The sequence below is a fragment of the Candida dubliniensis genome, chromosome 6 (genome assembly GCF_000026945.1).
Source record: "Candida dubliniensis CD36 chromosome 6, complete sequence".
Classification (NCBI taxonomy): Eukaryota; Fungi; Ascomycota; class Pichiomycetes; order Serinales; family Debaryomycetaceae; genus Candida; species Candida dubliniensis.
This window is the reverse complement of record NC_012865.1, coordinates 798,408-814,241: the sequence shown is the minus strand read 5'-3', so window position 1 is coordinate 814,241 and position 15,834 is coordinate 798,408. Positions and strand designations below refer to the sequence as shown.

Here is a 15,834-nt window from a genome sequence, read left to right as displayed (position 1 = left end):
TGATATGATTATGTTATAGAGAAGATTATTGGGTGTTGCAAAACCATCCAAATACGCCCTAATTTTTTCTTTTGTTTCTCAGAGATCCTGTAACGGTGGTGATCAATCAAGACATCCATAGTAATAGATTCTTTCTTTTTTCTTGACTCCGACCAAATTTAGTACCGCAATTCTTTTCTTTTTTTAACTTCTTCTTTCTCATCATAATCATCAACATACACATGGACACTACACACAATAATAATGATGTCCTTTCTGTCTCTCTCATTTCTAAATCCTGAGATTTTTCATCATCTCGTTCTTCTTTTTTAACTTCCCCCTTCTTTTACTCAACAAAAAAAATTAATATATAAATTAACGATAATTGTTACATTTAGAATTTTTCAGTTTTTATTAATCGTTTATTTTTTTTTTTTTTTTTTTTTTTTAATCCAACTCACTTATCCATTAATTATGTCCCCTTACGCTTTATCTGAATCTCATAGACAATTGACTGAAGGTCATTTGAAAGAAACTGATCCTGAAGTTGATCAAATCATTAAAGATGAAATTGATAGACAACAACATTCCATCGTTTTAATTGCTTCAGAAAATTTCACTACAACTGCTGTTTTCGATGCCTTGGGAACTCCAATGTGTAACAAATACTCTGAAGGTTACCCTGGAGCTAGATATTATGGTGGTAATGAACATATTGATAGAATGGAAATCTTGTGTCAAGAAAGAGCTTTGAAAGCTTTTGGTTTAACTCCAGATAAATGGGGAGTTAATGTCCAAACTTTGAGTGGATCTCCAGCTAATTTACAAGTTTATCAAGCCATTATGAAACCACATGAAAGATTAATGGGATTGGATTTACCTCATGGTGGTCATTTATCTCATGGTTATCAAACTGATTCAAGAAAGATTTCTGCTGTTTCCACTTATTTTGAAACCATGCCTTACAGAGTTGATTTAGAAACTGGATTAATCGATTACGATATGTTGGAAAAAACTGCTGTCTTGTTCAGACCAAAAGTTTTAGTCGCTGGTACTTCTGCTTATTGTAGATTGATTGACTACAAAAGAATGAGAGAAATTGCTGATAAAGTCGGTGCTTACCTTGTTGTCGATATGGCCCATATTTCCGGTTTAATTGCAGCTGGTGTTATCCCATCACCATTTGAATATGCTGATATCGTCACCACCACTACTCATAAATCATTGAGAGGTCCAAGAGGTGCCATGATCTTCTTTAGAAGAGGTATCAGATCAATCAATCCAAAGACTGGTCAAGAAATCTTGTATGATTTAGAAAACCCAATTAATTTCTCAGTTTTCCCTGGTCATCAAGGTGGTCCACATAACCATACCATTGCTGCCTTGGCTACTGCTTTGAAACAAGCTAACACTCCAGAATTCAAAGAATATCAAGAACAAGTTTTGAAGAATGCTAAAGCTTTAGAATCTGAATTCAAAAATAAAGGTTATAAATTGGTTTCTGATGGTACTGATTCTCATATGGTATTAGTTTCTTTGAAAGATAAACAAATTGATGGTGCTAGAGTTGAAACAGTTTGTGAAAAAATCAATATTGCTTTGAACAAAAACTCTATTCCTGGAGATAAATCAGCTTTAGTCCCAGGTGGGGTTAGAATTGGTGCTCCAGCTATGACTACAAGAGGATTAGGTGAAGAAGATTTCAAGAAAATCGTTAGCTATATTGATTTTGCTGTCAATTATGCTAAAGAAGTACAATCACAATTACCAAAAGATGCTAATAAATTGAAAGATTTCAAAAATGCTGTTTCTGGTGATCTGGAAAAACTTAAAGCTGTCAGAGATGAAATTTACCAATGGGCTGGCTCTTTCCCATTAGCAGTATAAGAATATAGTTTATATAAACAAAAAAGAAAATAATGTAAATATTAATTATTGTGATGTTTGGATTGCCATAGGCTGGTAGTATTGCTATTAACAAGATCCGTAGATATTGATAATGTGTTGGTGGTGGTGGTGGTGGTATAGAATTACTACATGCAGGCTTTTTTTTAGTGGAACTTTCGAGAAGGTTTTTTTTTTTTTTTTGTTCGTGCGAGTTCAAGATTGAATCTCCATTTTTCTCTTCTTATTAGTTGGCGGCGCATATATGGAATTGCACACAACAGTTTGTGCGAAATTTCTCCCGCCCATTTTATATAATATTATCTTTTTCCTTCTTTCCAATCAACCTTCAAATTACTTGACAATTGATCCTTTTCTTTTTCTTTGTCTTTTCCATTTTAATAATATTCAATTGAAGGCTTTCTTTTTGGAATAGAAATATCATCGAACAAGTTACAATTTATTATGTCTACAACTCAAACTCCAACTGTATTATGGGCTCAACGTTCCTCTGAAGATGACGCTGCCAAAAATATCATTTATTTAACCATTGCTATATCTGATCCAGTTGATTTGAAAATAGATTTGAAAAATGATCATTTAACCATTGATTCTAAATCTAATGATTCTGTTTATTCATCAATTGATTATCATTTACACATTGACTTTTTCAAAGAAATAGATCCTGATCAATCAAAAATAAATACTGAAAATGGATCTCATATTTTTATGATTCTTCGTAAAAAAGACAAACAAGAAGAATATTGGCCACGTTTAACTAAAGAAAAATTGAAATATCATTATATTAAAACTGATTTTGATAAATGGGTGGATGAAGATGAACAAAATGAAGTTAAAGATGATCCAAATGATTTTGGTGGACCTGGTGGAGCCATGGATTTCTCACAAATGTTGAGCGGCATGGGCGGCATGGGCGGAAGTGGTGGTCCCGGTGCTGCTGATCTTAGTGCATTGGCTTCTCAATTAGGCCAAGCCGGTGGTGCTGCTAATCCTGCTGGTGAAGAAGGTGGCGAAGAGGAAGAAACAGAAGAAGAAGCAGAATCAAACACCAATGCTACAAAAAAAGAATAATCTTAGGTAACAAAGAAATACAAAAATTATACAATTGAATAGTCTATTCTATTAGTCGTTTCAAACCATTTAATAAATATCACTCGCAACGAGATCATCTTTTCTTCTTGATTAGTAGTTGTTATATCGTTACGTAGTTTTTCTCTCACATTAGGTATTTGTAAACTCCAAATTAATGGTTCACTATCATCATTATCATTATCTTGACCAATACAATCGTTCACAAGTACATCTACTCCATACTTTGATTGCTTAAGTAAAAGAAGATGAAACAATTTATTCAATTCCCATCCACAAAATTGATGATGTTGCAAAAACACGTTCTTCTTTCCTACATCATCATTCAATCCAAGTTCAATAAACGTTTTGAAAATACCATAAAACACAATAAGACATCGATCAACTATACTGGATACAAAATCTTTGATTTCTGACCATGATTCAATCAATATTAATTGACAATTACTTAGATTATGGATCCCTTTCAATGACAATTTAATAGTATCACTAGAGTGGTGTGAATAATATAGAGCAGGATCAGAAATTAGTATATAACATGTTGTATCTTTCAATGCAGATAGTTTTAAAACCAATTCATCGAACGTCAGTGATCGATTATAATACTTTAACATATGGGATATAGTCAAATGGATTGGTTGTTGGTGGTAACAAATAACTTTAGTCGTGTGCGATTGGTTATTTAGGAATAATCACCAAAATTTTTCAAAGCGGTTTGATTAAAAAAAAAAAAAAAATTTTTTTTTTGGTATATTAACAGTAGTCTTGCAATAGAAAGAATCAGGTTGAGGGGCAATGATAAGATCAGCAACAACTAGAAGTACACCATCAAGGTATTGTGTCCAGGTTCTCAGAAATATCAGTAGAAACTATTCTACTGAAAATTCCCAAACCAACCCAAATGAACCACCTTTGGAACATACATTATCTCATAAGGAATTACGTGAACAAGCAATTGCTGAAGCATTAGCTAGAGAAGAAGAAGCAATTTTAAAAACGAAAAAATTAAGAGAATTAACTCAAGAAAGTCAAACTTTGATATCGGCATTAAATAAAACCCCAACAACTTTGATTAATGAAAGATTAAACAAATTAAATGAAGATTTATCAAAATTATCTCAAGATAAAATCAAACAATTAGATGAAGAATTGAGAGATTATTTAAATCAAAATATGATTTTGCCAGATCATTTAAAAGCTAATCGTCCATGGCTCAAATCAAATGATAGTATCAGTAATGATAATGATGTATCCAAAAAATTGAAAGCTACAACAAACACTTCATCTGATTCAAATCATACATCTACTACTACTACTACAACTTCATCTCGATACACTGAACAATTTCCTAATTTAAAACCTACTCCTGATTATAAACCTTATTCTTCTCAAGAATTATATATTAGACAATTGAATCACACCAGAATAAATGGAAGAATAGGATCTCGTTTAACCCAAGTTTATAAACCTCAACGTGATATCAATAACCCACCACAATTTGATAATACCACCATAGCTAAATTAATGGCTGCGGGATGTCATTTGGGTCATTCAACTTCATCTTTCCGTCCAAGCATGCAACCTTTCATTTATGGTATATATGATAAAGTCCACATTATTGATTTAAACAAAACTTTAGAAAAATTGACTTTAGCATGTAAAGTGATTGAAGGAGTTGTTGAAAAAGGTGGGGTTGTTTTATATGTGGGTACTCATAAAAATAATTCATCAATTCAAGAAGCATTAGTTAAAGCCAGTGAAAGATCTCATGGTTATTATGTTAATAAACGTTGGATTCCAGGTACTATAACCAATTATACCGAAGTCACTAAACAATATGGTCAAATCAAAACTAAAATGGAAGTAGATATGAAAGATCAAAAAATTACCACCAAAAATTCTAATAGAATCATTAAACCTGATTTAGTGGTGTTGTTAAACCCAGTAGAAAATAGAAATTGTATTAAAGAATGTATTTCTGCTGGTATTCCAACCATTGGGTTATGTGATACCGATATGGAACCTTCGTTGTTGACATACCCAATTCCATGTAATGATGATTCCGTTAGATCAGTTAATTTAATGTTGGGTATAATGAGTAAATCAGCAGAATCTGGTTTACAAAAACGTATTTCTGCTATTAAAAAATTAGAAGAAAATGATGGTAAAGTGGTTAAAGCTTAAATGATGTAAGTCTCCTTGGCGCCCATTATTTTTTGTTTGTTTGTAAATAGTTAAAATTAATCATTATTAGAATCAAGTTATAGTCATGGAGGTTTTATTCTTTTTCTATACACGATCATCTATTCCATACACAATATTTGTAATCGCTTGTCACTTTGGTAAACAATTTATTCTACAATTTCTCTTTGAATAATTTAGTTACTTCTTCAATAGCAGTGTTAATACCTTCTGGTTTATCACCCATACCTTGAACAATGTTGCCCTTACCACCAGCTTTACCACCAATGTTTTCAGATACAGACTTAGCTAACTCATTGGCATTAATTCCCTTGGCAATAGCTTCATCACTAACATAACATCCATGAGCAACTTTATCGGTTTCGCCGGTCAACAAATAAATTGATTTAGATTTGTCTTGCTTTTTGATCAAGTTAATAGCTTCAGTAATTGCCTTTGCATTAGCAGTAATTGGAACATGAGAAACCAAAAATGATGAAACATTTTCTTTATCATTCAACCAATTGTTAACTACATCTAATGTCTTTTTGGTTTCCTCTTTTTGTCTAGCCTTCAAATTATCTTTGATTGATTTATCCAATTTGTTGAATTTTTCAGTTAATCTTTGTTTATCCAATACGGAAATTGATAATTTCTTTAACGCAACCCCTAATTCCTTGGATTTAGATTCCTTGACAACACCAAATGGTAAACTTGCAGCAGCATCGATTTCTTGTTCAAATTCATTAGCAACTTTTTGAACATGATGAGCATCATGACCAGTAACAGCAACTATTCTTCTAATACCTTTAGCAATACCAGATTCTTCAACAATCACTAAATCTTTAATATCACCAGTCTTGGCAACATGAGTGCCCCCACAAAATTCTATAGAAATTTCGTGCCATTTGGCATTAGTAGGATCAGCTAATAAATCATCAACCAGTACACCAATGGAAACAACTCTAACTGGGTCAGGATAAGTTTCTCCGAAAACAGCTCTTAACCCATTAATTTCTTTAGCTTTTGTCAAGGAAACATCTTTGTAGTAAACTTTATCATTGTTTTTGATGTATTTATTAGAAATAGCTTCGATCTTTTCCAATTCTTTAGGTGTAACAGCTTGTTTATAACTGAAATCAAATCTTAATTTTTCTGGAGCAACCAATGAACCTTTTTGATCAACACCATCACCAAGAACTTCTCTCAAGGCAAAGTTCAAAATATGAGTACCAGTGTGGTTATTTCTAATTGGCCATCTTCTCAATTCATCATAAGTAGCAATGATTTCATCACCAACATTTAATTTCCCATCAACAATGTTACCAGTGTGTAACACATAACCAGCATAAACTTGAACATTAGCAACATTGAATTCCAGTTTCCCATCAATTACTAATTTACCAGTATCATATTCTTGACCACCTTGTTCAGCATAAAATGGGGTTTTATCCAACAATATACCATATTGGATACTTGGATCTTCTATAGACTCAACAAACTTGGAACCATCATAAATACCAACAACTTTAGCCTTGACATTTTCAAGACCATATTTAAATTCATCATTGGTCTTAGGAATGGTATCATTTTGATCCAATTCAGAAAGAGCATGAACATCTAACTTGACTAAAGTTTTACCATCTTTGGTACCACTCCCCTTTGAGGCTTCTCTAGATTCTTCTTTAGCACGTTCAAACCCGTCTTCATCAATTTTCAAGCCAGCTTCTTCAGCCATTAATCTTGTTAAATCAACAGGGAACCCATAGGTATCATACAATCTCCAAACATCTTTACCAGACAAAGTTTGTTCTGGAGTCTTGGAAGCAATAATAGCATATTGTTCAAACAATTTTTCACCACGATCTAAAGTCTTTGCAAATGACAATTCTTCTTCGTTTAAGATTTCCTTCAAATCTTGGGCACCACTGGAGATTTCTGGGAAAATTTCCTTGTTTTGTTCAATAACAACATCGACTAATTGTTGGAAAAATCCACCAATTGGGTAATTCATATATTTACGAACATAACGAGAACCTCTTCTCAAAATTCTTCTCAAAACATAACCTCTACCTTCATTGTTAGGAACACCACCATCACAAATAGCAAATGTCAAAGTTCTAACATGATCAGCAATAACTCTATAAGCAGTATCTATACCATCTTTATCTTCATTACCAAACTTTCCTGTATATGGTCTAACACCAGTAATTTCTCTGATTTTGTCGAAAATTGGTAAAAACACATCAGTATCGTAATTTGAAAATTTGTTTTGTAAAATTGAAACTAATCTTTCAAATCCCATACCAGTATCAATGTGTTTGTTTGGCAAGGTACGCAAGTTCCCATCAGCTTCACGATTATATTGAATGAAAACAACATTCCAAACCTCAATCACATTAGGGTCATCCATGTTGACCAAATCAGAAGCATTTCTCCCCCCAATTCTATCATAATGAATTTCACTACATGGACCACATGGACCTTGATCACCCATTTCCCAAAAATTATCTTTAACTGAACCTGGCAAAATATGATCCTCTGGAACACCTACTTTCAACCAAAAATTTTTGGCTTCTAAATCTGGTTCTAATCCTTGCTTCTCATCACCACCAAAATAAGTGACATACAATCTATCTTCTTTTAATCCATAAACTTTGGTCAACAATTCCCATGAATAATCAATGGCCTCTTTTTTGAAATAATCACCAAATGACCAATTACCAAGCATTTCGAAAAAAGTATGATGGTAAGAATCTCTACCAACATCTTCTAAATCATTATGTTTACCACCAGCTCTAATACATTTTTGAGAATTAGCAGCTCTTTTCAAACTGGCAAAATCACTAGCTGGATCAACTGTACCCAAAAAAATTGGTTTATATTGGTTCATACCAGCATTGGCAAATAATAAAGTTGGGTCATTGTGAGGAACAACTGATGAAGATGGGACATAAGTGTGTTGCTGTTGTTTGAAATAATCTAAAAATGTAGATCTAACTTTAGAAGCTGTCCAATGATTGGACCCGTTAGGAGTTGGTATAGTGGTATTACTTGACATTCTTCGGAACAATGTCTTTATCATATACCTAAAGTATTTAAAAAAGGAATGGGTGGTATTAAATATGATGAGTAACTTTTAAAAAAAACTAGAGAATAAAAAATCTTGAAAAAAAAAATGTCTTTCAAGTAACGCGACTCATGCGACATTTTTGAAATCTGTGTCTTTTTTTTTTTTTTTTTTTTTTTTTTTCTATCAACTTTTTAAAAAACATCTAAAAGTTTACTTCACTTTATCAAATAGATAAGAGATAACAACAGAAAGATAAGGGGAAAGCAATTTTACTTATTTCGTGTTTGAGTCATACTATTGTTCTGTATTATTTGAATATTGGTTACAGAATTTTTAAATAACCCGTTTGAAACAACTTTACGTATAGATTCTATTAGGTATTTTTTTTTTTTTTTTACAATTTTATTAGTGGTGGTATTTGCCTACTTATTTAATCTTTTGCTTTCTTTGTTGACACCCAAATAATTGAAGTTTTCGGGTAACCAACACACACTATTGATTGTTTACTAAAATGAGTAGTTTGATTAACGAGACAAAAATGAAGTATAACTAATGAACTCACTATCTTTACAACGAACGCACTTCTACTAAACAAGTCTATACTATGCAATCTCTATGTTCTATAAAAACAATAATAATAACAATAATAATAGCAAACAATAAACCGAAAATACGAAAAATAACAATATCACGAAGAAAAAAAAAATAAACCGATATTCAAAGAATCTTATGACAGTATAGTCACTAAATAAACAAGAATAAGATTGTAATCAATCTATAGAACCAAGCAGAATGTTGGATAGTAGAACCAGAGCCATCATATGTAGTGGCAATAACTGTGTTGGGTAAAGATGAAGCCACCAGCTGACTCAATGTAGTCTGTTGAGTATTAAATGTGAAGCTGTTGTTATCTGTAATAGCAGATGTTGAAGTCGTGCTAGAATGGGAATGTCCACCATTTGATCCAATGCTAATAGTTGCAAATCCGTGTAAGTGTTTGTCGATAATTGAGGAGTTTAATGTGCCTTGAGTATTGACAGCTATGGAACTAAAAGTGGTAGTAGAATCATCTAATGTGGTCGAAGATAAAACAGTCGTATCAAAAGAAACAGATGGATTCAATGCAGAATATGTTGTGTGGGAAATTGAAGTTTTTGTCATCACATTAAAACCTGCTTTTGTTGAAGAACCAATGACTTCATTAGAATTAACCAAGTCTGAATGTGTTTTTGAATACTTTAAGGCCACTGATGTGTTTGAAAATGTCAGCGTTTCAATACCATCAAACTGAGTGCTAAGTCGAGTTGCTGATTGATCAGTCTTGCTGTCAGTGATTGATAGTTTGCTGCCGGATTCTTCAGAAATTGGCACTTCTGGAGTTGACGAACAATCTTGATATTGAGTGGATGTTTGGGTAGTAATTGAATGCTCGATGGTCGACATTAAGGTACGTTCATCTTTTGATATTACCGATTCCAGGATCAGAAACTTGGAATACCCAGTTCTAGAAGCTTGTGAGTTAGCTGTAGACGATTCAGTACTCTGTGTTTCTGAATATGGCTCTCCATTTGTTTTTGACTCAAAGCGTTGTGTTTCAGAATTTTCTTGTTCAGCTGTTATTGATGTAAAACTTTGAATGTCTGTGGTTAATGACTCTGTAGAAGATATTTCAGTAGTCGTGCCATTGGATGCTTTTGTAGTTGTTAATGATTGGGAAGCTGACAATCCAGAAGTTATGGTTCCAGTAGGTTCTCCTTTACTTAGTGACGAGGTACTGACGACTAATGATCTAGAGGTTAATTCCCTAGTAGCTGAAGCTTCAGTAATTGTTGTTTTAGTTATGTCCAAGTCGGTAGTTGTCAATATAAAAGAAGGTGATCCAGTGAAAGTCAATTCAGTAGCTGTAGATCTAGTTAAAATTGTTTCAGTAGTTTCTCTTTTGCTTACCGATTCTGATGACGTGACTTTAAGGGTTGATAATCCAGAGCCCAGCTTCTTAATGACTGGTGTTTCGATTGTTGTTGTTCCAGCTGTATTTAATGTGGTAGTTGTTGACAAAAATGATGATGAAACAGCAATTATTGATGATTCAGAAATTGTGGATTCAATAGTTGTGGAGCTGCTAGTTGCGAAACCAGAAGACCTTATTCTAGGGACTGCTGCTTTGGTTATCAGTTCTGACAACGATTCAGAGCTCAGTTCACCAGAAACAGAAGTTTCAATGGTTATACCAGTTGTATCTAAATCAGTGGTCGCTGACACAAATGATGATGCTTCTGTAGTTGCTTCTTTACTTATTAATTCTGAAGATGACACTTTAACGACTGAGCTTTTAAAGCTCAGTTCATCAAAAGCTGATGTCTCAGCACTGGTTGTTTTGGTTATGTTTAATCGAGTAGTTAAAGACACAAAAGACGGTGTCCCAGTAGTTGTGGATTCAGAAATTGATGTCGTACCAGTTGTTGATTTAAAAGTTGTTCCAGAGCTTGGAAAAACAGTAACTGACGAAATAACAGATTTATCGGTAGAGCCAATTTCCTTTTCCGACGAAACGCTAGAGCTGATGCTTACTTCAACACTTGTTTCGTAAGAAGATATTCTTGAAGCATAGGAACTGGTATGGCTTTCCTTTTCACTTTTAAACAGAATTGGGTATCCAGTTGATGAAGTTGTCGGGTCAGATAACGAATATGAGCTTTCCTCTGAAATTGTACTAGTGAATTCTGGTTTATTTGACTTTCCTGATATTAAAGACCAATCAGTTGATTCAGTTTGAATAGCACCAGATGTCAATTCTGATTCCGATTCCGAGTATAGGTGCGTGATCGTTAAATGGGCAGAGTTTGATATGACCATTCTACCACTCTTGCTTGGTGTTACCATTATATCAGAAGACTGTGTAACACTAGTACAACCACCGATATCATTACATTGTGCTTCTGAGTCAGAACTTGATTGTGCCACCAAAGTCGTAGACAGTGATGTATCAATATTAGTATCAATGGAAGTGACAGCACTAGCAGTTGATGAGTAAGCAGAAGATGATTCAAATCTTGGTAAAATGGAGGTCGTGAAGTTGACATAATGTGGACGAGTAAAGGGTGAAATGGAACTTGATGACCAGGAGTATGAAGAAAAATGCAAGGTTGAGAATGTCGATGATACACTAGTGGAACTTTTGTCGTAAGATGCTTCCGTTATAACCGAAATCGAAGTAACAAAAGTATCACTTGAATAAGAGTCTAAATTAGGTTGTGCTTCTGATGAAGAAAATACCTTTGATTCAAAACTTGATATACTTGGTGTAATGCTTGCTGTTGTGTAACTAGACAAAAATCCCATCCCAGTGAAGGAAGGCACGTCAGAATCTAAAGATGTTTTGTCAACTGTGCTGAAAGAATACTGAGTGTTACTTTCATTTGAAACAGAAACTGGAATGGACGTTGACACAAAAAATGTAGAATCAGGATCACTTGAAAAAGTAGATATATTAGATACCAGCTTCTCATCGGGAGTTGATGAGAGGATTGTCACGCTATTCACTTTATCTGTTGATGAATCAGAACTGAAAACCTTTTTACGAAAAATTATAGTATCAGTACCATGTGGTGGATTCGTGATCGTGGTAGTAGTAGCATACGACTCTGACCAAAACTCGGTTGTAGTCACAGTAGGATTGGGTGGCTCCTTAACAATGACAGAGTTGGTACCATCTGGTGGATTCGTGATCGTGGTAGTAGTAGCATACGACTCTGACCAAAACTCGGTTGTAGTCACAGTAGGATTGGGTGGTTCTCTGATAATCACACTATTAGTGCCATCTGGTGGATTCGTGATCGTGGTAGTAGTAGCATACGACTCTGACCAAAACTCGGTTGTAGTCACAGTAGGATTGAGTGGTTCTCTGATAATCACACTATTAGTGCCATCTGGTGGATTAGTAATAGTGGTTGTAGTTGCATACGATTCTGACCAAAATTCGGTTGTAGTCACAGTAGGATTGGGTGGTTCTCTGATAATCACACTATTAGTGCCATCTGGTGGATTCGTGATCGTGGTAGTAGTAGCATACGACTCTGACCAAAATTCGGTTGTAGTCACAGTAGGATTGGGTGGTTCTCTGATAATCACACTATTAGTGCCATCTGGTGGATTAGTAATAGTGGTTGTAGTAGCATACGACTCTGACCAAAACTCGGTTGTAGTCACAGTAGGATTGGGTGGCTCCTTAACAATGACAGAGTTGGTACCATCTGGTGGATTCGTGATCGTGGTAGTAGTAGCATACGACTCTGACCAAAACTCGGTTGTAGTCACAGTAGGATTGGGTGGCTCCTTAACAATGACAGAGTTGGTACCATCTGGTGGATTCGTGATCGTGGTAGTAGTAGCATACGACTCTGACCAAAATTCGGTTGTAGTCACAGTAGGATTGAGTGGTTCTCTGATAATCACACTATTAGTGCCATCTGGTGGATTCGTGATCGTGGTAGTAGTAGCATACGACTCTGACCAAAACTCGGTTGTAGTCACAGTAGGATTGAGTGGTTCTCTGATAATCACACTATTAGTGCCATCTGGTGGATTCGTGATCGTGGTAGTAGTAGCATACGACTCTGACCAAAACTCGGTTGTAGTCACAGTAGGATTGAGTGGTTCTCTGATAATCACACTATTAGTGCCATCTGGTGGATTCGTGATCGTGGTAGTAGTAGCATACGACTCTGACCAAAACTCGGTTGTAGTCACAGTAGGATTGGGTGGCTCCTTAACAATGACAGAGTTGGTACCATCTGGTGGATTCGTGATCGTGGTAGTAGTAGCATACGACTCTGACCAAAACTCGGTTGTAGTCACAGTAGGATTGAGTGGTTCTCTGATAATCACACTATTAGTGCCATCTGGTGGATTCGTGATCGTGGTAGTAGTAGCATACGACTCTGACCAAAACTCGGTTGTAGTCACAGTAGGATTGGGTGGTTCTCTGATAATCACACTATTAGTGCCATCTGGTGGATTCGTGATCGTGGTAGTAGTAGCATACGACTCTGACCAAAACTCGGTTGTAGTCACAGTAGGATTGGGTGGTTCTTTGATAATGACAGTGTTGGTACCATCTGGTGGATTAGTAATAGTGGTTGTAGTTGCATACGATTCTGACCAAAATTCAGTTTTAGTTATAGTTGTAGGCAGTGGAACTTGTACAATAACGGTATCTATAGAATCAGTAGGATTAGTATGAGTAGTAGTTGTCGTAACTGACCCTGTCCAAAAGCTAGTGACTGTAGTAGTGATATGATAGGGAATATCAACAATAACTGTTGCAGTACCACCGATAGCTACTGTTTCTGTTTGATACGAAGTTGAAACACCAATGTATGAAGTTGTAATTGTAGTTGTGGGAATGGGTTGCAAAACTTCAATTGTTTCGGTTTTATCGACACTTGGATTGAAAGGTAAAGTAGTCACAACTGTAGTACTGTCTGTAACAGTTTTGGTTGTAACTACGATTATAGCACCATCAGAATCTGCCTCACTATTCTTATATCCCCACCATGTTAAGGTAAATGGATCAACTACAGAGTAGCCATTGTTACAGGTATAGTCATTAGCATACGTCAAGGTGTATCTACCCACATTTTCTGCAGAAATATACGTATCAACAAACGGACGATATCCAGCTGGAACATTCTGGAATTCAACTGTAATACTGGCTGACGTACAGGTTTTGGTGTAAGAAAACGATTCTGATGACACTGGAAAATTCCAATCATTCAAACCTTTTGATATACCAATATGAACATTTGAGCAATCAATAGTAGCACCGTTGCTAGCTACAAACCCCATTACACCAAATGCATAACCGCTTTCACATTCTGGCACCACATAAAGACTTGAAACTTTATTAAGACTTGGAATAATCCGTGAGCTTGTAATGTAGCCACTGGAAGCTACTGGAGATGCATCAAAATCAACAGTAGTAGAAATCTTTGTATCACCATCATTGAATGTAACTGTGTTGGTACCAGCAGTAAAACATTTAGAATCTTCCAAATCAACCGATGAGCCTGATCCACCTACGTTGAATGAGATGGGTAAAGTAACGGTACCCGAAGCCATAGCATATGGCGTCAAAACATTGTTCACGGTACATGTTAAGGATGAAAAGGTCGTAAATTCTTCACCTGAATAAAACAGACATGTAGCATAATTAACACCATCAACAGTCAAATCAACAGATGTTTGGGTGGTTATGAATTTGAATACACATGGCATGATCAAAGTAAATGTGTCACCTGGGTCTGCAATAGTACTATTTAAAGACCAGCCTAAAACTGCATTCCAAGTGGGAGTCTCTGGTCCTTTGAAGCCATAATTACCGGAGTTAGTCCATGTCAATGAGTCAAAACTGTTAAAAACACCGGTAATTGTCTTTGCGGTCGCAATTGTCAGATATATGAATAACAATACAAATTGTTGGAGCATTTGAAATTCTTGGTGATTAAGGGTTTTGAAACAACAAGAATAAAATAATTGTAACAAATGTCCCTTTGCATGGAAATTTATGCCTATTATATAGTTTCTTTTAGAAATGCTGAGAGCCTTTCTAGTCTTCCCTTTTCCCTCACGAATTCAGATGATTTTCAATTAAGCATCACTTAATAACATATCTAATGGTTGCTGCAGACAGTAAGGATCAAGCCACCCGTTCATTTCTGATAAAGAAGATGCACATAGCATCTGGGAAGTTTAAAACAATAACACAAATTGGATTAATAAGAACAGCAATTTCCGGTTTCCTTTATTCAAAGTCACTGCAGGATGAAGGTTGGCATTAAATGACGGAGGACAATAGAAATTAAGCAACATGTTGTACAAATTTTCAAATAAACGACATTATAGAATTGTTGTTATTACTGTCAATTTCGGTACAATTTCCATTTATTGATTACTTAATGTATACTCTTGCTTAGTTTTCATATGACCTATCAAATGAGGAAAAGAAGAAGAAAGTTGATTCTATCTTCTATTTTAAGCCTACTGTGCGCGGATCTTCGGAATTTAAATTCTTTCCTTTTTTTTTTTTCCCTTTCCGGTTCAGTATTATAAATCCGAACAATATCAATACTTTCATGGGCTCAATGAGGTGATGATGATAAACATGTACTAGAGCATCTGCAGTTTGCAGTATCAAAATCGTTATACATTACAATGGGAAAAATATGCAACAATCTAATTTCTGATTGGCTGTTCACGAAAAGGTGCTTGACTACATTGTTTTCTACAACGATCCTTTGTGTTCAAAGTTATCATAGAAATATGGCAGAAGATGTCCAACAAATACAATTCTTTCCCATTTTCTATTTGGCCACGTGTAATAAATACTTAGCCATATATATATATATATATATGTCTCTTTCAGTATATTAAAGTCACTAGTTTTTTTTTAAAAAAAATTAACAGTATTGGATGGATTTCTTTTAAATGAATAAAAACAATAAAGCAGATAAAGAAAAAAAGAAAAAACAACTCTTATACTTCAAAATTCGTCATCGACATAAACAAAGATTCCTTCAATCCACTGGAAACTTCTGCCGATGTTTTGT

General features: G+C 34.8%; 6 protein-coding genes across 6 annotated transcripts; 3 read left to right on the top strand and 3 right to left on the bottom strand. All coding sequences in view use genetic code 12, as the record gives it.

The window, feature by feature from the left end:
• Window positions 1-453: 453 nt before the first annotated feature.
• On the top strand, window positions 454-1,866 carry SHM2 (cytoplasmic serine hydroxymethyltransferase, putative; the record flags this gene model as incomplete). Its single annotated transcript, XM_002421094.1, has 1 exon — window positions 454-1,866. The coding sequence occupies one exon, from the start codon at window positions 454-456 to the stop codon at window positions 1,864-1,866; it is 1,413 nt and encodes a 470-aa protein (XP_002421139.1).
• Window positions 1,867-2,328: 462 nt separating this feature from the next.
• CD36_64260 (co-chaperone protein, putative) lies at window positions 2,329-2,955 on the top strand (the record flags this gene model as incomplete). Its single annotated transcript, XM_002421093.1, has 1 exon — window positions 2,329-2,955. The coding sequence occupies one exon, from the start codon at window positions 2,329-2,331 to the stop codon at window positions 2,953-2,955; it is 627 nt and encodes a 208-aa protein (XP_002421138.1).
• Window positions 2,956-2,981: 26 nt separating this feature from the next.
• Window positions 2,982-3,587, bottom strand: CD36_64250 (conserved hypothetical protein; the record flags this gene model as incomplete). The annotated part of the gene is made up of 1 exon (XM_002421092.1): window positions 2,982-3,587. The coding sequence occupies one exon, from the start codon at window positions 3,585-3,587 to the stop codon at window positions 2,982-2,984; it is 606 nt and encodes a 201-aa protein (XP_002421137.1).
• Window positions 3,588-3,768: 181 nt separating this feature from the next.
• CD36_64240 (mitochondrial 37S ribosomal protein MRP4) lies at window positions 3,769-5,157 on the top strand (the record flags this gene model as incomplete). Its single annotated transcript, XM_002421091.1, has 1 exon — window positions 3,769-5,157. The coding sequence occupies one exon, from the start codon at window positions 3,769-3,771 to the stop codon at window positions 5,155-5,157; it is 1,389 nt and encodes a 462-aa protein (XP_002421136.1).
• Window positions 5,158-5,329: 172 nt separating this feature from the next.
• Window positions 5,330-8,239, bottom strand: ALA1 (alanyl-tRNA synthetase, putative; the record flags this gene model as incomplete). The annotated part of the gene is made up of 1 exon (XM_002421090.1): window positions 5,330-8,239. The coding sequence occupies one exon, from the start codon at window positions 8,237-8,239 to the stop codon at window positions 5,330-5,332; it is 2,910 nt and encodes a 969-aa protein (XP_002421135.1).
• A 732-nt stretch (window positions 8,240-8,971) lies between these two features.
• Window positions 8,972-14,713, bottom strand: ALS9 (agglutinin-like protein, putative; the record flags this gene model as incomplete). The annotated part of the gene is made up of 1 exon (XM_002421089.1): window positions 8,972-14,713. The coding sequence occupies one exon, from the start codon at window positions 14,711-14,713 to the stop codon at window positions 8,972-8,974; it is 5,742 nt and encodes a 1,913-aa protein (XP_002421134.1).
• Between the last annotated feature and the right edge of the window lie 1,121 nt (window positions 14,714-15,834).